This window comes from Odontesthes bonariensis, chromosome 24, assembly GCF_027942865.1.
Source record: "Odontesthes bonariensis isolate fOdoBon6 chromosome 24, fOdoBon6.hap1, whole genome shotgun sequence".
NCBI classification, from domain to species: domain Eukaryota; kingdom Metazoa; phylum Chordata; class Actinopteri; order Atheriniformes; family Atherinopsidae; genus Odontesthes; species Odontesthes bonariensis.
The window spans coordinates 21,263,450-21,289,318 of NC_134529.1; the positions used below are offsets into that span (position 1 = coordinate 21,263,450).

Sequence of the window (25,869 nt, forward strand, 5' to 3'; positions counted from 1 at the left end):
AGTAGGCAATCAGTAGGATCAAGACGTCTGTGTCTCTTGCTGAAACAACAATGGTTGATGCCTTGCTTGTTATGCAATGGAGAACAATTCGGGTGTCTGCTTCCTCATGCTTAGCTTCCATGCAGTCGGTGTTCAAAGTTGCATTGGACGCTTCGACACCCTCTTCATCACTAAAGCCACCTGCTGCCACTATGGTTTTGTTGACTGGTGCTCTCAGAATCAGCTGTTGCGACAGGAATCGAGCAAGGTCAGCCTTATTGTCCTGATGAGCAATGAAGTTTTCCCACTTTGCTGGAAGAGGCAAGTCTGTGCTTTCAACAGGTCTTCGGATTGCCACCAAGCCTTTTGCGCGGCGCTTCCGTGTTCCACTTTTGATTGAGTGTGTTTGGTAGCGATCAAACGATACATCAATCCGTTGGAATCTTGCTCCACTTTTGAGTACAGCCTCTACAAAGACATAAGCAAGGTCCCCAAATGTCTTTGCTCCTTGTGGCTTAGCAATAGCAATGACCAGAGCTTGACCATCAATTATGAGTATGGGCTCCTCTTCCAGGTCTTTGTCATCAAGGTGATCAGGACATACAACACCAGCAGTTAAGATCTTAGCCAATACAGCCTTTGAACCTGAACGAAGTTGTCCATTTACCTCTGCCAAAGATAAGGGTACAACAAATAGTTCATGTGCCATAATACTGTTCAGATTGACTGGCCGCCCTGCATCATATGCAGAGATGAGCCGCTGCAGAATGTTTCTGTCTGCTTTGATCGTTTTTGCCTTCCCAGTTTTTTTGGGATGGTCAGTTTTGCAAGCATACACTCAAGAAATGCTATTTAACAGAAATCAGTTGATTGCAAGGAAATGTATTTGTTTATTTCGCCCCACTTTTAAATTGATCAGGCTCACCCCAATTTAATATTTCTTTATTTAATCATGAAAAAACAATGTTCAAATTCAGCAAAACAACAAATGACATGTGGCTTGTATCAAAAAAAATTATTTGCTAATTTTTAAGTTTCACTTGATTTTCCTCAGTTTTGGATTATGCCTATATTTCAGTATTTTAGGTCTCATTTGCATATGTAAACATAACATTTCAGACAACTTGTAATACAAAAAGTGTTTTTACTAATGTCAGGAAGAAACAGCTAAGATTTCAAGGTGATATGCAAAAGTTTAAAATTTTAGCCTATCTGCCATTAATTTCCAGACATCTATTTTTAATCAAGAATTACAAAAAAATGGGGGCCCAATTTTTTTGGCATACGGTGGATTTGTATTAAGATGACTTTGAAATGTACAAAAATGCTATATGCCAACTTTTCCCCAAAAATGCCTACAGGGTTACAGAATTGTGAATATCCGGACCTGGCTATAAGTGTTTGTGAGGAGTTTAAGTATGTGGAGCAGGGCTCACACAACCACTCAGCAAGGGCTACCTTTTTTCATTTCATGGATGGAAAAGCCTCCCTCGCTGTCATCCCGCGTCCCGTCGGCCATCAGTTCCACATCGCTTTCAAGCCCCACCCAGGAGAAATCGATTGTCGATCAGCTACTCAGCGGTGGCACATTTGCTTTTAATCTTCAGCAACGTGGCTCAGTGTTATGACTTGCGGTACCGCAGGAAGGAAATCATTATTTTTTTTCCTTTTAAAAGTACAAACGAAAGTAAACTTTCAGCGTGTCCGAGCAGTCGGTTCAATTTCTGTTCAATTCTTAAGCTTGTGGGTTAATTCACGGGACCATCGATCATAACAGTCGAGCGAAAAACACAGCGCCCCATTCTGAACTTCTGGATATTTGAATGAGTATTTGATACGTTTTTGGTTTTTTCATGCACTTATATGATTGGAGGCGAGCTAAAAATTTAGTTTACTAATTTACTTGATATTTATGGAAGACTGAATGTGCCAAAATGTGAAATAGATTAAGAAAGAAAGAAAGAAAGAAAAAAACATAAATAGCTCAAAAAATGAATATGTTATTATATCTTCGAAAAGATTCTGTGAAAAATGAACATAGGCAATAGTTAAAAGGTGACATAAACTGATATTTTACATTTACTTTTCAGCCGCTGTGTTTCACTGTTAATTTCCATCTATTTGTATTATCATTTCTGGGCTTTTTTTTTCGCTTCTTTTTTTTTTTCTTGTATTCTTTTCTCTTTTTGGAAACAGATAGAAGGGTGAAAAATAGATATGGAATGAATGGGGGTTATTGATATGTAATTAAAAAGTAAAAGCAGAAAAATCTAGTTTTCATAGTTTAAATATTGATAATTGCCTCAGTTCATTTTTAGATTATTCTTGTCGCAGTAATTGGCATAATAACTCAATTATTGATGTATTTTGTTTCTAGTGTTAAGTACATGGAATGAGATTTGCATCACTTTCTTACCGAGCTGCGGTTCATTGTCACTGATTTGCTGCGTGATATAAAAGTGTTTGATGTATGAGTGCGTGTTCCTGGGCTCTGACACATGTCTGGTAGCCTCTGCCTGTCTGGTTATCAGACCCCTCGCACTTTCATTCCGTCTCGGGCGAGATTAAAAGCCCACGTGGGCCCAGGAGAGGCAGAGAAGGCACAGTGGAGACTCACCGCCGAGCGAGTGAAGCAGAGAACGAGAGTTCAAGGAGGCTGACCTCACTCGATACGCTATTGATTTGCTCATTTGGGTTCACAGCAAGAGTCTGACACTGGAACCTAACAGCTGAAGGCTCCATCTTGAGAAGCCAGTGTGAATATGATCATCTCCAGTGAACTTATTTTTTTCTCAATCTTGCCCCCCTTGAAAGAATATCTGAGAGTGTAAGTTGTTGAGCATGTAGCAGTAAGATGCATGACTCTTGTTCTCAGTCATGTTGTATTGCGTTTGCCCAGTTGTTGTTCAACCTCTGGATCTGGGTGTGCGGAGTGTGTTTTAAGCATTGAATTACAAAAGATCTTATGAGTTTTTTTTTTCTTAAAGCTATCCGTTCCGGCCTCGAACTCCTTCGCCTCCTGATGCTTTGTTTCCATTGATGGCTCGCTCAGCCACTTCTCTTTGAATTCTTTCCCCCGCCTGCTCTTATTTCCATCTTTTCTCCGTGTCGCTTTTTTTTTTTTTTTTTTAGCGCGTGAACCAGATATTCAACATATATGGCTTACAGAGGCTGGCATGTATAATTCAGGCATGATCTCCTCTCTGATGAGCTGACCTTGAGGCGAACCGAGGCTTTCGATTACAGTTCAGTAGCCTTATGCTGCAGCTGCTCGAAGCTACAGAATGAGCTCTCTCTCTCTGCCTATATGCACCGTCTCTTTGCCGTTGTCCATGGTACACGTGCAATTGTGTGCGTTTGATTTGACCAAATAAAATGATCTGCGGCAGTCAGTCAGACAGAAATGAGTAGAAAAGAAATCAGAGAACAAAAATCTATACCTCTCAGTTAGCCTACAACAGAGAACAGTGGAGGTGGACTTAAATAGATGAGCGAGGACTGGTGCTGAGCCAGCAAACTGCTGAGGATACCGTTGTGTTCGCCATAGTTTTCGCAGCCCGACCTTGAAGAAAGATCACTGTGGACTAATCCATTTGGCTGGCTTACAGTCTATAAATCAATAATCTGGATTATGAACATAATAAACTCTGCGTGATTATTTTTACAAGAGGATATTAGCAACTCGGGGACATCATGCCAGCAGCTGTTCCAGGAGAAATGTAAAGACATTTTTCCCAGGCCTCACCTTTTGTGTTCAGAAGCGTATCGAGCGATAAAGACAAATCTGTGTTTAATCTGCCAGGCGGAGAGTATGCAATCTGCAATGCTTTGATTAGTAAACACCAGCCTGCGGTGTGTGTAGGTGCTCGGGACTTTTTTTTTTTATTTGGGATATTTGATGGGCTGCTTTACTAAGCACAACTACTGCTCGTGTTTACTCTGTAGTTCTCAAGGCTGAGTCATGTCAACCTATCGTGTCAAGAGTTCATGATTGGCCGGGCGAAGTGCCCGCAATTTGAATTCAGCTCTGTGTTCTCTCCAGATTAATTGGTATTTGCCGTAACTGGTGAAGCTCTGACTTTGGGTTCATCTTTCCTCGATTCTGATCCTCGAAATCAATTTGCTTCAATTAGCCGAGCGTCCGAGAAGCACGTGCAGCGGAGCAGCCATTAAAGCCACCCGAAGCGCTGCTTTTATTAACATAGCTCCACCCAGTTGCTGTTTGTCCCGCCAATTCTCAGAAAAACTGTTGATACCACAGGACTGCACCGCCTGCCAGGACCTTCCCCTGGCAGCATCCGATGCGTGTCTTATGTTAGAGAGGTGAAGACGAGAAGTAGCTCGTTTAAAAGCAGGAAAACATTTTTTTATAAAGCTGCTACGCCTGTGGGTCACTGGGTGGAAAAAGCTAAGGGAAAATTGAAGCAAGGCTGTGTTAAAATTGGAGTATGAATACATTAAACTGTAATTGGGCAGGCTCTTTTCCCCTCTTTGTTGACACTATAGTCTATGTTTCTATTGTTGGAAGAAATGTCCATAACAGATGTTATTATGCTGATGACTCAGAGGAGAGCGGTTGCCGTTTATGTAAAGCATTTGTCTTATTACGCCTCAACAGTTTTCGTCTCTTGTTGCAGAACTTGAACAAATCTTAAGTGGCAGCTCCTCCTAAAAGTCGGCAGTCTGAAATGCTCTGAGTGTGAACTCTCCAGGCAACAGACCCCGCTTCCCCTCTGCATGCGTATATTTGTTCAATAGTCTTCCGTATCACACACATGGGCGTCAACCTTTACGGCTCATGCTTGGACTTTAAATGCCACGCGAGTACCCGGCGCAGCTCTTATAGTGCAGAGCAGATTTAGATGTGAAGCTGTAACAGGCGCCGTGTGGTAGTTTGTTACGCCTGCCGCACATGTGCAAACATCTGCATATCACCGCTGTAGCTCCATTTATCCTTGCAACATTAAATCCATTTACCTCTTGCGTGCCAGGAGTCTAAATCTGGGGCCCAGTAATTAAATGCCATTCTCTTTCTTCATTAGAGAGATAATTAAGTACGAAACCGCCACTCGTCTCATTGCTCTTTTCCACGGAAGTAAATGGGGGCTCAGATGGAGCAAAATAGATGTTGCCTTGACTGAAAATCTCCTGATTAGTGGAGCCATGTGTAATTTTCCTCAAATCATTCAACCTCTCTTTCTTACTTTGGCTTTCTCTGTAATCATTTCAACCTTTTTTTTTTTTTCTCATTATTTTGTACGAGGCAGCTATAAATAAAGTAGCTTGTTCTTGTATCAGATGTAGGAGTTCCGAGTTTTAGGGCACCTTTGCGAACACGGATGGCTTCGGGCTGCGACTGTAGGAGTTTGCCGCATCTTGTTGGATGCGCTGGAGAAGACGCATCAGCTTCATAACCTTCACAGTCATTTTTTATTATAGATGGGGGCCAAGGGTTTCCTTTTTCCAGAGTCAGCTGCAAATCAGTGATTCAAATTGCTGATAAATTTGAGGCAACTCTCATAATCAGTGTGAAATCCATATAAACCTCTTTTATGATAGCATAAATGTGCTACTCCGTTGGGGATTATTGGAGATTAGGGAGCGAGTGAATACAGTTTAAACAGCACTTGAATCTTGTTAGCTATCTAAAGAACCATGAAAGTAGTATTAGATGATTTTTAATCTTTTCTTTTAAAAATACTTTTAGACTTTTGGTTAAAGGTTCGTGGTTTCTTGCAGTGATTTACACAAATACACGAGACATGTTCTGAAACCTGCTTGTAATGAGTTTTTCATTGTTTGTCAGGCCTGAGGGGGGTTTTGTTGCCTAGTTTTGAATCTGCAATCATTTCTGAGGCTCACAGAGTGTGATGTACTGCAGCAGAAGATGTAAATTTATAACAAGGAAATAGGTCGTGTTATCTCCCAGTGTCCTTACAGCAAAGACGTCGCAGCGCAAAATCTCTCTCAGGTTGTCACATGCACATTTTTAGAGCTCGCTGGGAGAATATGTTGGTATGTAACTAAACCGGCGACACAAATACGAGATCTAACTTTTATTAGATGTTGTCACTTCACTATTAAGAATAAAAGATTTCAATGATTAGGACTCTCTTCTCCTTGGATGAAGGAATTTTCAGGGAACACAAATTAACTTCAGCTGACTGCTGTGGCAATTTGCTGTCTTCGAGAATCTTTTGTCCTCAAAAACAGGCGCAGAAAGGGGGCGTTATCTTATACCTATAATCATAGAATATTTCTATAAATACAAAACAGTTTAATTTCTCATTTTTGTCTCTTTTCTTTTAGAAAGAATGGATATTTAGTGACTTTTGGGAGAGACTCCACTTCACGTGCGATCATTTGAGCTTTTCAGTGGTCAGGCGCGGTGAAGAGAATAACTTCTATAACAGCTCTCCCTCCCTCCCCCGAAGGGGCGAAAGAGTGGCTCGACACGGCATAACCTAAACGTGAGGCAAAGTTTGTTGAAAGTTTACGGAAGCCGACATCTCTTTAAAAGCCAGGAAACTGTTGTCAGCGCGCACAATGTACAGGCAGATGTTCCTACTCCGGCTCGACTGCCTTCACCCCGGCCCACCAGGGATTGCACTTAGCCCATCTAGAGCTGACAAAAAAAGACCCAGAATGCCAAGTTATTTTAGATATGCTCACTTCTTCCATTAGGAACAGCTGAAATATTGACGCCGCTCGCCGCTCTTTTCACCCCTTTTTCCCCTCTACAAGAATTAGCTGGACTAGATTCCTGTTTGATGGGGAAATAGGGTTTGCGTTGTCAAACCTCACAGATGCTTGGTTGCATTGGAGGTGACATGAAAATAGTGCCTGAAATGTATGGTTTGTCTTTTAAGTGAGGTGGCTTTAATAAAGCAATTAGACGAGCAGATTGCAAAATTGATTTAATCCAATAAATTACAGGAGTAGCTAAAAGGGTACATCTACAGAGATTTTGTCACTTTTGCATACGTGCAATGATATGCTGTTTTTGTGTGCTAAAAAAAAAAGTTTGTTGCACTTACAAGTTATCATTTTTTAGTTATTTTTGTGGCTGTTAAAATCCTCAAAATTCATGGTTGTTTCGACGTGGAAAATCTCGCAGAATTAGCGTTCAAGGGGGAGCAACCTAACAGAAAACATATGCTTTGTGAAAAGCAGCAGATGGAAAATGCCTTACCTCATAGTTAGTGCTTCAGGGAAACAAGTGTAAAGCAGTAACATATCTTTGTCTACACAATAAGTCATGCGAGAAAAAGAAAAACAATTGGTTGGAAGCAGTCGTATCCGAGGTGTGTGTGTGTGTGTGTGTGCGCTCATACCTTTTTTATAAGATTATCAACAAAGGCAATCCCTTTATTAGCATATATCGCATTTGTCTAGTTACCTGGCCTCTGGTGAAAGGTGAAAAGTTAAAATCGAGAAATTGGTGGTCTTATCTTGCTATTTCAGACTCAAAAGATAACACATTCAGTCAACATTTAACATAAATACCACCCTATCGATGAAAAAGGTGTACACTGCACCGGAAAATCCGAGCAAAGGGAATTTCCCCTAACACAATTCCTCTTTTCAGGCGACACTAGAACATAACTAAGGCAGATAGCACTGTCTTCATGAAAAATTACAGCTTTAGTAATGTTAGCAACCAAAACGAATGTTAACGTTAGTTCCGCGGCTAAGCTAGCGTACGTAAGCTTAACTTGCTAATAAGTGTGTTTTAATGTCAACACTAGCTTGTTTTCTCAACGTATTAGAAGATTTTTGTCGTATAAATGCTGACGATATAAATTTTGATGCAACTTAAACACTTAATTCACAAAAATAACGAACACATTACTATGACAGGCATGTAAACTGTTGAGCAAGTCTTTTTTTTGCAGGAAAAGCTCATTTTAACGTTCAACAGCTAACCAGCAAGACCAGTGTTAGCTTTACTTGCTACAAAGGCTACTTTTAGTGTCAGTTGTTTGCGTTTCTAAAGAAACTGGACATTTTTTAAAATGTTTTTACCATTGCTGCATTGAGGCAACTTCAATCACTGATAATGCGAACATTATTGTTACAAAAATATTCAAAGTTTTTGTGTCGTTTTCCGTTTTTACTTGGCAACTCAAGTAACTGATGGGCAATTTTGCCATTCACCTTAATGTGAAGCGATATCCCTTTGGCATTTCTTCCCTACACACTTCACTGAGTGTTTCGTCCTCGCTACAGTTTGGAATCTTTCTTGACGTGGCTGAGTACCCTGAACATTCCACTTCACAAGGAACTACTGGACAGCTGTAACACACTCAATGCAATTTTCTGTCAACATTAATTTCTCTATTTTTATCTATAGTTCTGGTAAATTTAGGACAATTATATTATTAAAAGTGACAGCATACTCACTCACAACTCTTGTTTCCTTGAAATTATATTTAATCTTTTCTTCAACAAAATTATTGCACATGTTCCCTCGCTTCTCCCAGGTGTCTCTGCTGTGCTGTTTTACATTCAGAGCAAAGATATTTTTAGCTAAATGGTACAAGTGTTAAAAAGTTCATTTCAAGTGTTTGAAGGCTCTGGAGGAGATTTTGAGACTTACATCAGCTAAAGACCGAACAAAAGGTAACATATAACTACAGTTAATGATGAAAAAAAAGGATGTTTGAATAGGGAAATTTGAAGAATTATGCAGTGGTGTAGCGGTGATGGAAGCAATGCAGCAACAATGTGCATTATGCCGACCTAATCAAGCAAGTCAATTTTAATTCAGGCAATGAAAATAATTTTTCTGATATGACAGCCAACCATGCTAATTGTTTACAGCAATTAAGCAATTACGTAATAGCTCTGTCCAATTTGAAATGATTCAAGAGCACACACACTCGAATTCCCTCACAGATAATCAGTCAGTCATGTGTTACTTTTTTTGTTTTTCTGACGCCACCTGCAATCGCACATACGCTAACTTTGCACTCGTTTGCAGCTGAAGACTTGTGCAGCATTGAAGTCCCTTTTGGGACCCCTCGAACCCGCCACCGTGTCATTCATGTCGCAAAAAAAGACACCTTGAATCTGTGCATCTTCTTGTGTGGAAATGACAGACTGCTTTCCAACCTTAATTACTCCAGTTGCTCCGTATTAATTAGAGAGCACGCCCAGTATGAAATGTCACTGTTTTCCATCATGCTTTATACTTACCCCAGCCAACTCTAATTGGAACAGCATAGCCTAAGCAATGGGGGGGGGGGGGGGGAAGCCAGCCTGGCTTGTGGTCAAAGAGGCCTGTGGTTGAAATTTATCACCCGACCACAGTATCAGCGCAGAGTCTAAGCAGGACAGGGTGGCCAATATTCATCTAACCTGAGGTGATTAAAATAGTCTGCTGTTTAATTTACACACGCCTGGTGGAGCTTGATAAGATTATTAAGATGAATTATAAGTCAAGGTTATTATGAGTATTATCTGCTCCGTATCAGAATCTAAGTTGGTGAAAACCTATTAGCCTGTCATTGTTCACACCGTTTTTTTAGTTGTTTTTTTCCAGCCAAACAAAAAAAAGGTGTCGTAGTCCTTAGTGTCATCCTTTTTCAGTCCCCGGGGATACGACCCAACACATTTCTGCGCATCACGAGTTCCAGGGTGCTGACCATTTTGCAGTGACAGCAGTGTTGTGGAGGCACACCTGGCAGAGATGTTTGCACACCTGCCGTACACCAGCGCCTGTTATACGACCGAATTAACCGCGTTCTGCTGCAAAAGCTCCTGTGACGACACGTTCTCACACGTGCACAGAGAGCAGGGAGACGGCCCAGCCAGCTGAGCAGCAGCCTTCCTGTCACTTCGATGTAAGTGATGTAATGCACGCGAGTGCTTCTACGCGTGTCCTTGTGTGCGTGTGGCATACGGTATTCAGGAGCAGAGGGCGGTAGATGACTGTTCCACAAATTAGCGGCCAGTCGAACTTTGGTCGGCCCGTGGGTGATGCATGTGGGCTGAGTGGCAGGTGCGGGCAGTTTGAGAGCTTTGTTGATGCTCCACGTTGCTTCTGTTGAACAGCGAGCGAAATTGAGGTTTTAACGATAGCAGGAGCGTAGGGGTTGCTCTTTGAATTGTTTCTCTGTGCGGCACTTGAACGCCCAATGATGCTGTTTTCAAACCGCATTGTTGTCCTCACAAAAGCAGCGGTGGGCATTTGAAGTCTTGAACAAAACTGTGGCTTTCAGAGATGTCGAATTGAGCCTCTGACTTTTACTCACCGAGGGTTTGCTACCTTTGTCGGCCCAAACAAAACCGAACCCGTGCACTTTTTCTCACATCTCGTATCGGTGTGCAGGCTGCGAAATCTATCCTCTCTGTGCTTAAGCACGTGTGTGTGCAGATGAGCAAAGGAACCACGAACATATTACGCTGGTAATGGCCTCTCATTCCTTTGCCATCCCATAAGCAATCATCTGTCTCTCACCCACTCAGTGTTCACATTCATCACACAAACTGCACAAAATCCCTGGCCACTTTCTCCCTCAACAAGGTATGATCCATATTTCATATATTGCCTGTAAATCGCTTGGCCAGAACTGTTTTGACAAAGCTCTGGAAGTGGCAGGGGGCAGATTGGCTGTGTGCCTGAGTCCTTCTGTACCGAGAATACAAACAAGCCCTCTGCAGAAGCTGAAAAATGCCTTATACGGGTGTTCGGTGTTCACGGTTGAAATGCTCTCTATTACGGTTTCTTCGCAATCTCGTGTGTTGCACCGGTTTATGATCACATTGGCAAACTGGTGTGCATTCATTGGAACAAATTTGCTGGAGTGTATTAGGATAGGGATTAAAATGTTGCAAAATGGAAAAAGCCATCGCCGGGCTTCGTGAAATAGAGCAATCAAACTCCCGTTCTGTTGTAAAGCAGTGCTAATTCCGCCAGTACCTCTCCTCCCTCTGTCTTATATCAAATATCCCGGCCTCTGTGCTGTGAGCATTTCCAAAGCGTGCAGCTTGCGTGTATATGTTTTAAGTGCATAACCGTTATGTCAAGTCATCCGAGTCTCTGAGCTCCCCAAGTGTTGCGCTTTGATCCCGTCAAAAGTTCACCGCTTGTCCTTTGATGGGGGGACTCGGCGGCGTGTTTGTGCACATGTGAGTTTTCGATGGTTCTTTGAATTCATACACACTCGGTCTTTGATCCTGGATCAGCTCGAGGAGAGTGGCTCAGCCACCGCTTCGTGGGGAACAACGCAGATAGTGTTCGCACCTTGGCCTGTAATATCTGCGCGTGGTTAACACTGATGGAGAAGACGGGGGGGGGGGGCTGAGAGGCTTTTAACTTTCTTCAAAAACAACACTTCTAGTTTATTGCACAAAGTTAAAAAAAAGTTTCTTGCTGAGCCTTGAGATTATAAGCTTGATACCAGTCCTTTTCAATAAGAAGCTGCCGCCAGTTAGCTTATCTTAGGAGACAAACGGGTTCAATCCGGGTTTAACTTTAAAGATGCCAGTAGGGAAATTATGTTACCTTCCAAACGGGTTCCTTTTTGATTCCTGTCTTCATTCCAAAGGAAGTCAATTGGCAGCTGGCATTAGCTACATATTGAGTGGATACACACAAGGTAAGAATTGATTTTGTCATCTATTTCTCAGCAAAAAAAAGGGAATAAGCGCATTTTCCGATGGGTTTGAATCAAGATGAGATGAAAAAAAATGTCAATTCAAAGTTGATATTCACATGTCGCAGCAGTACAATAAAGACTCTGAAGCAGAAGTTGTGCAAAATACTGCAATCTTGCCCGAAAACAACACATACAAGCTTTTTAGATTCAGCTCTTTGGTAATTCATGAAGTGAGTATTGTGCACTCTGTTGAATCTTTGATGTTATTGTTTCTACTGCCTGTAGGTTAAAACATATTGAACCGAAAATAAACACTGGCGCATCCTTTTCCTTTTTTTTTTTGGTTTGTGTGTGTGTGTGTTTTATCTCTGGGACCTTTTACTGGGATGCCTTCAGAGACATCGCATCACACAAAATGCCACATGATAATATCACCTTGTCACTTATCTCTGCGTTGGGAAAATGCATGACAGGGTGTTGGTGCGGGGTGCATCGTGACATCTGTTTGCCACTGAAATAACTAGACAGCCAGCTGTATTTTACATTTTTAAAAGAGTTGTAAACGTCACACTTGTCGATTTTAAAGCACTTTGTGTTCAAGATTATAGTACGAGATACGAGAAAGGCTGATTTGTTTTTTCTCCCTGAGTGCTGGATGAGAGATTGAGCTCGACCCAAAGAGCGGGCAAAATCAGCACAATTCTACAGAGAACAGTTAGCTCCTCTTTAAGGAGAGCTGTATTTTCTAATGATAACTTTGGTGCGGAAAAAAGGAGACCCCCCCTCCCCTCTTGAGATAATTTATTCCTTTCTTTTTCCAAGGCAGGCCAAATCAATTCACATCTGCTATTTCTCAAATACAGGCAATGCTGTGTGCTTGTGGAGAGCTTGGCCCGTGTGCCTGCCGTGGCTCCTGCTCACTTCTGCATATTGATTGCGTGAAAGTTTTCATCAGAGCTAATGTATAAAAAATAAGCACTTTTCAAACCGCAATCACACCACAAAAAAATGACTCCGACTCGGTTTCTGTTAACATTTTTGTATTACTCCTCAGAAGGTGTGAATGTGAAAAGGTGCAATGAAACGCTAAAGAAAAAATGTGCACTTCCAGCAATGTCAGGGATGGAAGTAATTCTGAAGCAGTTATTGTTATTTTTTTTACCCGTTAGGTCAACTACTTCTTTTGCTGAATTGCAACCACGAGCAACATACCGCCACCGTCTGGCGACGCTATTGAGTCAAGTCGATAGAAACATGTTTTGATTCGCATTTCTTTGTTCAAAAGATCGCTTCAGATGTGCTAATTTGGCCTTGGTCTTGAAAATGCATCATTAATAAGGATTGCCTCTACTGCTGTCGAAGAAGTGCAATGAAAGAGCAAGATTCCTGTGTAAACTAGGGCTTTAGTTACTCAATATCTCTCCAACTTTGTCATTGCTTGCCAACATTTGAATTTAATTAAGGGTATGGAGTTGAATGATCATATCGACACGAAGGCATCATTATGTTCTAACCACTTGGTACCAAATTAGTAGAGTTACTTTAAATGGATACAGTTTCCAATCTGGGCTCCTTTTTAGCCATTAGCAGGCTCTTTTCGAACTGTAAATGCTGCTGCTTTTGGTCTATGGTTTGAGAAGCCGCACACTCCTAGAAACCATTAATCTTGCTGAGGATTTTATCATTGCTTTTTTTTCCACACTAAACTCCTCTGTGAAGGTGCAGTAAAACTATAGTCTCTAATTCCAACAAATGACAGGTCCCTCCATGCAGGACCTTTTTTTTGCAATGAAATTTTAATCCTTACAGATCCTTATTTGTGGGTAACAAAAGGAGAAAAAGACAACTGTATCGTCATAGTAATTTCCTTGTTCTAAGAATTAAGGGGCTGCGTTGTTCCTTGCGTTGCACCCAAGGGGAACAGGGTGTGAGTTTTTTTTCTCAATTCACAAGGCGTATGAAAACAAAATTACATTAGTGCCGTACAATCAGTCATTTTTGATAGACCCACACCCGCAAAAAGATACTGAGGTGCTACTTCTTCACAGTGTTCAGGCACCAAAAGGCCTGCAAAGTTATTGGCAGCTCGCCACATGATGTTGTCCTGCTTGGTAGAAGTGCTTCGGTCGTGTATTGTATTTGCCTCCTTGTTTGTATTGTTTTGCAAGTCTTCATTTTAGAACTTTGTGCCTTTGTGTTGCTGGGCTCGCTTCGGTTCACTTCAGCTCAGCTCGGCTCACCCTGAGTTTCGGGGGTCTTCATCCATAAGTAAAACTCAGGTTGGTGCATTTTTAATCTGTAGACAAACGGCCACGTTTCAATTGCTGCTTGTCAGTTTTGATTTTATGATTCATTCATTATTAAGTGTGTTAGGCTTTCTGTGCAGTGCAACGAATGGATCACTGCTCTTTAGCCATAGGCAGGGTATTAGTCGACTGTGTGTGTGTGTGTGGGGGGGGGGGGGGGGGGGGGGCATGGAAACTGACATGTGCTTTTGCATGAGTGCGTGTTTTAATCTTGTCACGGATGGCTTTCAAGTTTGTCTTTGTCATGCCTGAGACAAGTTAAGTTGACCCAAAACAAACGAGTCAAAGTCACCACACATGAACCGAATACCACTGATCCATCTTTTATTTGCTTGCTAGATCGATTTAGCTCTTGTCAGTGGTTTACACGACTGAAACATGTAAAAAAAAAAAAGAAAAACACATTGATTGACTAATTAAAAGAGTGGTAGGGCAAGAAGGAAGATGGCAGAATAAGAGTCACGGTTATGGTTAAAGCCAGCTTTCTGCCTGAAGCATTGATCATTACACAACGTGCCGTGACTGCTTATACTGGAAACCATGAAGGTAACAGTCGCCTTTTTCTAGCTGTTGTTGGTCTTGAAGATGCATCATTAATAATCGTAAGAGCTTGAATAAAGCCAACTGGACTTCTTCTTGGATCTTGAAGACGTTTCGCCTCTCATCCGAAAGGCTTCTTCAGTTCTAAACTAGATGGTGGGGAGTATCAGCTTTCAAGCAGAGAGGGTTGTTACAGTCACATGTGTCACCGAACCCCCTGATCAATGTGCACGTCGTTTGAGTCATTATCACCTATGAATTGCCTACCTGCCTGAAAGTCACGGGATCCAGGGTGTGAATGGTTGTGAAACTGCTTGGGAAGGAGAGACAATGCTGCATTGTGGATGCTGGGAAGGTGATACCTGACACCAACTCATCTGTTCAAAGATGTTTTTTCCAGTTTAACATAGATGGCTTCCTTGACTCCTCTCTCAAACCATTGCATTTTCTGTCCAGAATGTGTAGATTGCTGTCCTCCAAAAGGGGTCCCTTCTCTTTGAGATGTAGGTGCACTTGACCCGAAGAGCTGGTTCTCCTTTGCTGTATGCTTGTGGAGCTGTTGATTGGTCTCTCCTATATGGAGGTCTGCACGCTCTTCGCTGCACTGCATACACGACTCCACTCACTTTTCTTTGGGTGAACCGGTCTCTGTCTGAGAGTGATCTTGGGTTTGAAGTGCACTGGAATGTCTTCTAAGTTTCTCTGAGACTCCTCCCACATATGGAATTGCAGTGTGTTTGCGGCTGTTCTTCTTAGCTTCTCCAACAGTGTGGTTTGATCTAATAGTCTGTGCTGATTTGACAAAGGCACAGTTTGGATATCCGCAGGTTTGAAGAGCTTTCTCGGAGAGCTGATGTTCCTTTTTGCTCCTAAAAGCTTTGATCTTGACCCAGGTGTCGTCCACATATCTGAACCAGTGGCTTGGTGTTGTCCCTTTGGACTTTGCTTTCCACTTCCTCCATATAAAAGGTTTGTCACAATGGGGGACACTGGAGATCGCATGGCTTCTGTCAGTAGAAACAGTCATTGTGTTTGAAGCAGGTGGCGGAGAGGCAAAGGCCCAACAGGACACGGATCTCGTAAAACTTAAGTTAAGGCACTCTGCTACAAGGGTTCCTGATCTATTTTATTGCATAACATCTTCACTGAGTTTTTAATTAGGGAAAACTGACATTTGAAAAATGAATTTCCCAAAATTGCAAGGAGAATGTTTTAGCTAAGGTGGGAAAGTTAATGTCATGAATAAAACCGAAACCAAAATCAAATCTGTTTGAAGCAATGAGGAAACGGTAACCTTCCTCACATTAAAACAACAGAAGTGCTATGTTCAATGTCTTTTGCACTTCGGCCCTTTTTTAATTAGGCTGTTTAGCATTAAATTACACTCTATAATTGTTCCCTGTTTAAGGTTAAAGAGGCGCTCTTGACCTGAACTACAACAGGGGCTGTGGATCAGTCCAGGTGGCTTTTTTGGGGACTTAGAACAGCGACTGCTCAGGCCAGAATGAAACGGTTAAGAGCAGTGAGAGTCGACCAGAACATGGAAGTTGTGACCTGGGCAAAAAAAAAGAAGGCAGGGAAACTTGCTTTAAAGCCTAAACAAACTGCACTGAGCAGCACAGTTAGGTGAGAGCCCCCATCGTTTCCCACTCTCATTTGATCTATTTAGTTAAAGGTGCTTTAAACGTTTCACTTTTAATGTCGATCACTTGCAAATCTTTCCTCAGGACAAACTCCACATTTTTCTTTTTCTCTCGCATCATGATTACAGAGTGAGAGAGGTGAGAGTGCGACACGTTTTGCTTTGTTATCAACATTGAAGGCTCTGCGGGCCGTTGCTGAGTCTCGGGGAACATTATTCGTTCTGTAATAGTCTCCTTCCCAGGCATCGCTGCGTGTTCTGCATTTCTTTAGGCAAACAGTCAGGTCCTTTTGTTGGAAATGCAGCAGCCTGATGCCTCTGACTTGGACGTAACAACAGATCAGCTGCGCCGGAGCGCGTGAACCACTGAGTGGCAGATGAAACAGCAGCTCCGCAAAGACGCACGCTCACACGCGTGTATGCGGTTTTGACGACATCTTCAAATGCTGTTTACTCTGCTGCTGTTCCTTTTTTTTTTTTTTTTTTTTTTTTTAAACTCTTTTCAGTCCGGGAGTTTGTCATGTGTCTGCTGTGCCAGACTGTGCTGCCACGAATACCAGGCGCCGCTCTTTGTCCTCTGCCAATCCTGTTTTACAGCCTGTCACTTCACACAGGCAGGGGTTTGGAGCTGTTTGTATGCAGGTGCGGGAATGTTGAAGCATCGTACCTCAGGCAGTTATTTTAGACTCACCGGGGGAGACGAGAGGGAAGTAACCCGAAGAGCACTTGATTAACCTCAGAAGGGCCCTATGGATTCACCTCCCTCCTGACAATCAAACAGCAGAAAATAAACTTATCTTACTTTCGTAGAGAACTTCAAGATAGCCGCATTTTGCTTGTTGTTGACATTCAGCTTTTCTTTTTTTTTTTTAGAATTGGCACTCTGTTTCTATATGTACTCATTATTTTATGACAGAGACGAAGTTAACCCCCAAAGATGGGTGGAAGAGTCGTTGAATGGATACATACGAAGAGGGATGGGAGGAAATCAGGAGTTGAGGTTGACATAGTGAGGAGTCTCTGTCCTCCTTCCCTCTGTGTCCCCACTCTTCTGTAAAATGAAGATGTTTTTGCGCTCTATTCGCCCGCTCGCAGGGCAAGCAGAAATGACTTCATCTGTCACAGACGTACCGCAGAGAAACCGTGATATTAAAACACAAATTAGCGGCAATCCTGACGAGGGTTCATTACCGAGTCAGCGCGGCACTCCTTAAGTCGTCAAGTTTTGGAGCGGCAGACACAGCACTCCAGACTCTCCAGACTCCGGCATATGGGTGGGGACGTGCGACAGAATGTCAAAGTTCGGCTGCCGTATTATGTGTGCATGAGCTGTACAGGTGGCTGGTTTGCTTATGCATGAAGCGTGTAGGCAAATGATGGAACAGAAACCTGCCCGCTGAGTGTCTGCAGCCAAAATGGCTTTGAAAGACCCGTTGGGTTGTTTCAACAAGATTGTGAATCGACTGCTTACTCTGTGTTTGATGTCAAGTGAACTGCTTTAAAGGTTGTCCATTTTGGCTGCAGGGGAGGAAGAATAATCATCAAAGTGACATCTTGCTTACCTCTGTTCTTATGCACCTGCTCTCATTTGCTTTTGAACTGTAGAAAATGTCTTTTTCGCCCCCGAATGTATTTCTTACATAAACTTGCCATACTTATCAGCATCTTTGTTAATGATCATCACCAGGGGCGTCAGCTGACCCAATACTATACAGGGGCACAACAGGGGCACAGAAATATGATGCGAGTGCGCAAAGCGTGCGAGCAAAAAATTTTTTGCAGTTATTTCTTTGGAGGAGGTCGGACAGCCGTTCTTGCCCACACTGGTTTCTAAGCCTGGTTTTCACAATCTTGAGCTTTGATAAGGACCTCTCTACAACTTAAGGAGGCAGCTAAATTAGCTGCCTCCTTAAGTTGTCTCTCCCTCTTTTCCGTGGGCATTTCAACTTGTCTGCATTTTAACACAACATGCAGGTGAATAATTCGAAATGTGCTTTATTTCCATCATTCATCTTGCTTGATAAAACGAAATGTCATCAGCTGCCTGTAACTTAGTTTGGTAGCCTACCACAAAACAACCTGAGCCATGTAAAACGTTGACTGCAAGCTAGCTGGCTGTCGGTGTTTTTTTTTTGCTACCTAAACAGTAGCTGGCTGTCAGATTATTTATGGTCACTAAACGTCCTAAACTCGGCACTGGATTCGAGAGAAGTTGATTGTGATCATGTCTTGTAGCCTAGGCACTGTGTACACATTTCAAGCTCACCATTCCAGGCAGTCAGGGCAGTCGCTCTACTCCCACAGTGTCTCTGCCGCCCGGTCGCGTGCGCGCTTGTTTTTTTTTTTTTTTTCTAGTGAAGCGTGCTGCTTGCCCCCCGCAAAGACTTTATTTTTGGAAACTTCAATCAAAATGACGAATTATACAGAAAATCATGTTGAAATATGAAATCATATTTGCCTATATTATTTTTTTCTCCTGTGCAGGTCACTGATACTGGGGCACCTCAGATTTACAGGGGGGCACGTGCCCCCGTGAAAAGGGTCTCGCGACGCCGATGATCATCCCATTGCTTTTAAAACAGACTTTTTGCTACAAAGACCCTCTCGCTATTATTGGAGGAAGCTTTTGAGATGATTTTAAGCTTAAATGGCATAAGTGGTGAGGCTATTGAATCCGCAAGGTCAAATAAAGAAACACAAAGTCAGTCGCATCACGTCAGCAGTGCATTTCTGTTCTGAGGAACATTCCACTCTGCGTGTCGGTGTGAAATGGATCGGGGAGAAGAGGACTTTTCCAAATTGACACGGTATTAGTTTTCAATAAGGTGATTGTGACAAATTGGATAAAAAAAAAAAAAAAAGGAATGAATCAAATATGATTGAATATTTGTGGCATGTTTCATCAGAAAAAAAAAGTGTACGTGAGCAGATCGTTTGGATGAAAAGTCAGAGGTGACATTTCTCTTTGTTGGGTTGTCAGCCTTCATTAGCTTCCCTTCATCACATGGCAGACTGACTCGATGAGAAAGATGGTCAGCCTGCTCTGAGAGAGGACATGCCAACAGCTCTGAAATTCATCACCAGAATGTACTCGGATCGGACTCAGAATAGTTGTGGGCAAATTCGATTTATTTAGCCCGGATTGTGCTCTTGTTGGGATATTTCACAAAGACCGACACAAAAGCTGTGCGCTCAACTTCTTCCGATTTCACTAAATCTTGCACACGGGAAGAGAAACCCCGTCAAGTAAATCCTAGGTTTGATCATTAAAGATACCCCCCAAAAAACTGTCGCAACTCTCCTTTTAAGACAATTCAATCTTGTTCAAACAAGACACGTTTTTGGCTAATAGCTCTTTGGGAATCAACCTTTCTCATCAGAAAGTCTGGCTCCTTCGAAGCGAGATAGCACAGTTCTGTATATTCTATAGCAGGACTCTCGGCTTAATTTCTTTCATGTTGATCAATGGATGTCAGAAAGTACGCTCTGCGTTGGTGCTCATTCGGTCCTGAAATATTTGGGCTTCTTCGCTCATAGCGAGCAGAGAAAGGATCGTGCATCCAGGTCTCTCTGACAGGGACCCCCACCTCAGATGCAACAAAAAGCCAGCAATTAGTCGAGTGTTTGAAGTTTTTGCTTCACTCACGGCACATCAATGAGCTCGCCGCCATGCTTTAGTCTTGTGGTTTTGGAATATCTGTGTTGATGCGAAAGGTCAACAGCAAACGCCGAACACTGGAGTTGAATCGCATTACGCTTTGAAAGCAAACATGATTAAGCCGCAATTTCACTTTGAGCGCGTGTATCTCCCAAGGCCCGGAGACGGTTTCCCCCCCTTCAGAGAACAGAGGAAAAGACTGACAGAACAGGGACAGGAGAGCCTTTCTTCTTGTGTCATTTCTATTGAATGGAGAGAGTTTTCACCCTTTTGAAATTCACAAAATCTCTCACTGTGTGCATTATGCATGGGTTTTTCCCTTTTCTATTTTTTTTTTGTACAATTTTTTTTCATTCTGCGGTGCGGCTTCAATGGGCTTTCAGAACCATCAAAACAGCAGAGCGAGGAGAGGTCGCATGCTGCTGCAGCCAAAGCGACACCGCGTCACCCCGAGCTCGGTTGGAAAATTACATTCTGGGGAAACCAGACAAATTAGGAGCACACACCCCCTTTCAGTTTTTTTTCTACTTTTTTTTCTTTCTCTGCTGTTTATTCTCTCAGTGTTCCCTCCCTCACATCTCCTCTCCCTGTGACTAAAGGCAGCCCACTCCTCTGCAGTGGCTGCCTGCCTCCCTGATTTGCTCGCTGCTCGTGGAGGATTTGCATAGACTGGCCCACTTGCCTCCCCTCCCCTCCCCTCCCCTCCCTCCCCTCTTCCATCCCATCATCTTCGCTTAGTTTCACCTGAGCCCGCTCCCATCCTCCTCTTTCTCTCGCTTTCTTTCCGCCGCGCTCTCGTCTTCTCGCTCTCCTCCTCTCACTTTGCCCCCCACCGCCTTCATCTCACCCCCCCTCCCCTCCCGCCAGTTCCTCATTTTCTCATCCTCTTCTTTCTCTGTGCCTTTTCTCTTTCTTTCTTTATCTGTCTGCAAATCTGTGTCTTTCTCTCGTGGAGTAATACCAATAGCTATCTATCTTGGTCTCCCTGGGTCAACAAGCCAGATCACATCACTTCCCCGGGAGCATAGGAGAGAAAAGAAGGAAGATCTTAAGAAAGAAAGGGGGTGGGGAGGGCGAGTGGATTCAAGACTCAAAGAACACAATAAAGATCTTCACCTTACGTTGAGATTCTGTTGCTGAACTATGAGGATGTGGGGAGTGCGTTACTGCTGAGCAGACAGAGAGCTGAGAGTTTTCCCATGCCGGAGTGTGTGGAGCTCCACATATTTCTGGCGTTACCTCACTCTATCTCTCCCCCCCTCCTCGGTCTCATAGCTGAGGCTGTGTGTTATCTGTGGCTTGACAGAGCGGAGCTGTGCAGAGCGAGCGGAGCAAGCGGGCAGAGGGCTGCAGCGCAGGTTCTTCCCTCTCCTGTCACTCACTCTGCACCCGCAGGTGAGGAAGAGCGCGCAGGGACACATTCCAGGTGTCGCCAACAAACGCCCGCATGCACTCGCTCGCTACTCAAACACACACGTGCACACGCAGGTGACGTGGTGATCAAAGCGGCAGCCACAGGGCGATCCTGCCGAGAGAAAAAAAGTAAAGACATATTGGATTCTGGTTCAAAGAGCTAGCCAGCAAGCGAAGACCAGCGGGATATCTGGAGCCTTCTGACTAGTGGAGTCCACGAGACAAGCCCGAGCTGCGTTTCTGTGGAGGGATTCTACATCAACAAGGAGCTTGTGTTGATTTCTCTCTACTATGGAGTTTGCTGCTGTATCCTGGCTACGGGAAGGTCACTTTTTCTGAGATCCTCGCACATCTGCTTTGCTGTCTTTCAAATATCCAGTAAGAAGGAGGGGTGGGGGGGGGCGTGAGCCATGCTCCCCAAAGGAAAGCCCCAGGAGGGCCAGCTGTTCTGGATGTTGCTTCTTGCAGTGGGGTGGATGGTGTCGGGTTCTGCTTGGGCTTCCTCGCCCCCATCATCAGATCTCCATCTCCTGTCCCCTACCTCTGGTGCCCCCTTGCCCCCTGCCCTGCCCCGGCCCGATCACCCGCAGGGCCCTCAAGGGCCTAGGCACCATCAGCCCCCTCTGCCCATTTATCGCTCTCCGACCTCCCTTCGAGCTGGCCACAGTAAGTCCTGTTACCACCTTTTTGCATATCACTTTTTTTCTCATCCTCTTGTCTGGCTCTCCCTTTCTCTCCATTTATCATCGCAACTGATCAAAGTGAAAAGGTGCCATCTGTAGTCTCCTCTCTGTCATTTTTCTCCCTTTACAACTGACTGGCTCACTTCCTCCCTCCCACTGTCCCTCTGTCTTTGTCTGTCTTTTTTGCTCTCCCTCTGACTCTTCTTTCCACCACAGCGCAGAGAGCTAACCATAGTTGACAGCAGCGCTGCATCACGGAGCCGTGTATCGTCTATGAAATGATAGGTTTAATTGTCAGTGAAAGGCACTGACAAGCAAAACACCCACAGTGACTCTATCAGCTGACGAGGAAGCAGTTACTCTGAATTATCAGGGTCCCGCACGGATTGATGCGCCTGTAATTGATGACTGATAGACAGTCAGAAACTGGAAGATGGTCCTCCTCATCTTTAATAAGTGCGGTACCCTCCCATCCTTCTTCGTCAAGGGGCTTGTCCTCATCCATGTTAAGGTTCTGCGGGACAAGATGCAAAACAGCATCTGGCTTTTTAAAGCAGACTTAGATTTTATGAACCCTGCTTAAAGTATTCTCATTGGAATTCATGCCTGTTATCTCTTCTGACAGCAGCATGAGCTTTTCGTCTCTGCAAAGCACGCACCCAGGAGGGGTGAAACGCATTTTCAGTATTTGGTATTTATCCACAGCAATCACTGTAGGTGCATTACTCAGAGGCACAAGCCTTTCACAGTGTTTGTGTCGTCATTAAGTGGCTGTTATTTCAAGAGATTACGCACCTCTTTTTGTCAATAAGTGATGACTTATAACAAATATCAATGCGTTGTTTTCAAATAAGAGCAAATGGTCTTTTTGGAGTAAGATTACATGGTCTTCACCACTCTCAGACTACTGAATTTGACCAAACAACTGAACAAACCGTGAAAGAAAGCTGACACTGTGCTGGGCACTGCTTCTGCGCCTCCAGAGCTGATTACGCAGAACTGAGCTGAGCTGAGCTCTGTCTCATCAGATATTGTGACATAGGAACATTTGTCCACTCATCCGATATGCAATCGTTTTCACACTCCGGGCTCGAGAAAAATTGTGAGATGCCGTTTTATTGCAAGCAGTTGTTTTAGGTCGGGCAACGTTGCGTCACGTGTCCGTGAGATTTAACGCCACCCGCCGACACTTCCATCTCCCTGACACAGAACTTTTTGTCCTTCTCGAGAACGACAACTGTCTGCGTCGTTATATTACGAGCATCAGCGGCGTCACATTGTAACGGGCGTGGAGGCGTCATCGGTAGCACGGTAGGACGCTGTAATGCAGTAGAGAACCGAGGAAGAAAAATCGATTGCACAATTTTTGGGGCTTCAATCATTAAGTTCCTACGTATTTTTCCATGGACCAACGTTTATATTTTACAATTTGTCATGAGTATTGGGTAGGATAGGAAAAATGTTGCAAAAGCTGCTTAAGATAACGGACAACACTGCACACCCTTTACACAACACAGTGATCAAACAATGAAGTGTCTTCAGTCAGAGGCTTCTTCAGCTTTTTGCTCTTTTTTATTACTCAATACTAACGACTAAAAAACTATGAGCAATTCTTCATGTTGCAGAAACATTTTCTCTTTACGAGATCAACGGAGCGTTATTCAATTTAATTCAGTACAGTGTTGACATTCAGGGTATCAGTATGGCACCATTAAACCATTGGTTTGTATGGTCATATTTTCAGAGGCCTCTTCAGACTGCTTGGTCATAATGTGTAGATTACATACCACCAATGATACCTCCTTTTCAATAGATGCCTGGGTGAGGTAAGATAAAAGACCAAACTCTGCACTTTTGTGTCGCTGCATCCGCCGATTCCTGCGGGCAGGGGAAATGAATTTGAGCCAGGTCTGTGTTTGACTCCTTTTAACATGTTGAGGGCTCATTTTTAGCTCGTCGAGGACTCTTGGAGTAGCGGAGCCAGACAGGCAGAGACTGTGTGTGTGTGTGTGTGTGTGTGTGTGTGTGTGTGTGTGTGTGTGTGTGTGTGTGTGTGTGTGTGTGTGTGTGTGTGTGTGTGTGAGAGAGAGAGAGATAGAGAGAGAGAGAGAGAGAGAGAGAGAGAGAGAGAGAGAGAGAGAGAGAGAGAGAGAGAGAGAGAGAGAGAGAGAGAGAGAGAGAGAGAGAGAGAGAGAGAGAGAGAATATCTGCATTACTGATGTAGCATGTGGAAAACCATAGAAAATCCAAGACGGGGCAGGAGCCGGTTGGCAGCCATTTAGAGAACCAACAATGGTATATGTTCCATTGCCCTGGAAATATCTGTGTCTAACCAAACTGTTAGTTTATTTTACCCTTCAATTACTCAAATTGGACGACAGAGGGTGTTATTTTTGTGAGATTGTTCACTTCAAATAAAACATTATTCGTACATTAATTATTAATGATTTATATTCTGCATGTTCACTTCTGGCACTCTGTTGCTCGTGCTGCAGTCGCATGCTAAAAACACTTGAGGCTCCTGTTACTCAGTTACGGAGTTTTACTACTTTGTTTCGGTTGGTTCAGATTGGTTCTGGTTGACTTTTGTGTAAATGCGCATGGAGAATGTGGTGACTCAGTGCAGAGTGAGATAAGAGAGAGGATAAAATCAGGAGATTAAGAGACTTGTTTTGTGTGTGTGTGTGCTGCCTATTTATAATTCAGCTGCAACTCACTGACCCTGTTTTTCTGGGTTTTTTGGGTGATTGTAATTACAGATTTGGAGGAGACCGTGGGACAAAACGTACAGAAACAAGAGTTACATGTCAGAATATGTAGCCAATCGTCCAATAAGCACAGAATAAGGAGGTTTTAATGCGGTGTCTGTATGCATACTCTTGATTGTGGTGTGTGTCCTTGTGCCTAAACTCTTAATTGGATGCCTGGAAGGCGCAAAAGAAGAGGGTCAAAGATAGGCTCACTTCACTTCATCCGACTGAAAAATGTCCTTCGATGCTCGAAAGATGCTTGAAGATTCATCTTGGTGCTGTGACTGAGCACCAAGAGCTCTGGTGATTTCACCTCATCCTTAGTGTCCCTATCAGTGCTTGGGGTTATTGTGTTGTCTGTATATAAATTAGACTGAGCTGACACAACCAATTTTTTCAGTGTATCCTAATGTTTCCTCTAGCAGCTAGAAGTCAGAGCTGATACTCATATTTAACCTACTCCATGAATTATTCAGTGCTGAAGTCGGACAAAAATATCTCTGTTATATTGCTTACACTATAATGTGTAATCATTCCTGTAGGGGAGTACATTCCTAATGGATTTTATATATGAATATGAATATCCATATGGGCTGTGGGTACACTAAGAGTGACAGTAAAAGCACTGCTGCCTTCTTATAAATTGAGCAGACTGATTGTTTAAAAGTGAATGAGTCAACTGAATAACAATTGTGAGGGTGGTTTGACCTGCTTTGAAGCTTTTCCATTAGCACTTAGAAGCAAGGCTGAGGGAGTGTGTGTTGTTTGGCTACGTGCGTATGCATGGCGGCCGTTTGATATGGGATCACCTTGGAGAGAATGGCTTTGGCAGCACCGTCTTCTGCACAGAATGGACCTGTGTACTACAGTAAGTCTTTAAAAAAGTTTAAATGAAGGGAGGTGGGCATACAAACATTATCTATCTATCTATCTATCTATCTATCTATCTATCTATCTATCTATCTATCTATCTATCTATCTATCTATCTATCTATCTATCTATCTATCTATCTATCTATCTATCTCTTTTGCTAGCAGCATGCTTGTATGGATGGCCACGCTCGTTTGTCAATCAGTCCATCCCTTTTGGCTTGAAGTGTAATAGTTTTATTAAGATATTTGTGATGTGGTTTGTATTGAGTTTGCTGCTTTCCTAGTTTTGTTTTCAGACGGTGAAACGAGTCTGAAACCGTGGTTCATTAACCACACGTTTATTCGCAGTCACTTTCAAGGCATTGCGAGGCTGAATTTCCTCTGAAATCCAGATTTTCTTTAAAGAAATGCGCCACTATTTT

At 43.2% G+C, this 25,869-nt stretch overlaps 1 protein-coding gene across 5 annotated transcripts in view; it reads left to right on the forward strand.

Moving 5' to 3' along the window:
- nrxn3b (neurexin 3b) overlaps window positions 1-25,869 on the forward strand; it is a 305,979-nt gene that overhangs the window by 165,918 nt on the left and 114,192 nt on the right. Inside the window, exon 1 of one of the 5 annotated variants that reach the window (XM_075459082.1) lies at window positions 20,921-21,807. The exons of the other annotated variants lie outside the window; for them this stretch is intronic. Coding sequence (XP_075315197.1) covers window positions 21,552-21,807 — 256 coding nt within the window. The 5' untranslated portion in view covers window positions 20,921-21,551. Of the gene's footprint in view, window positions 1-20,920; window positions 21,808-25,869 lie in introns of those variants that run through there. 5 annotated transcript variants of the gene reach the window in all.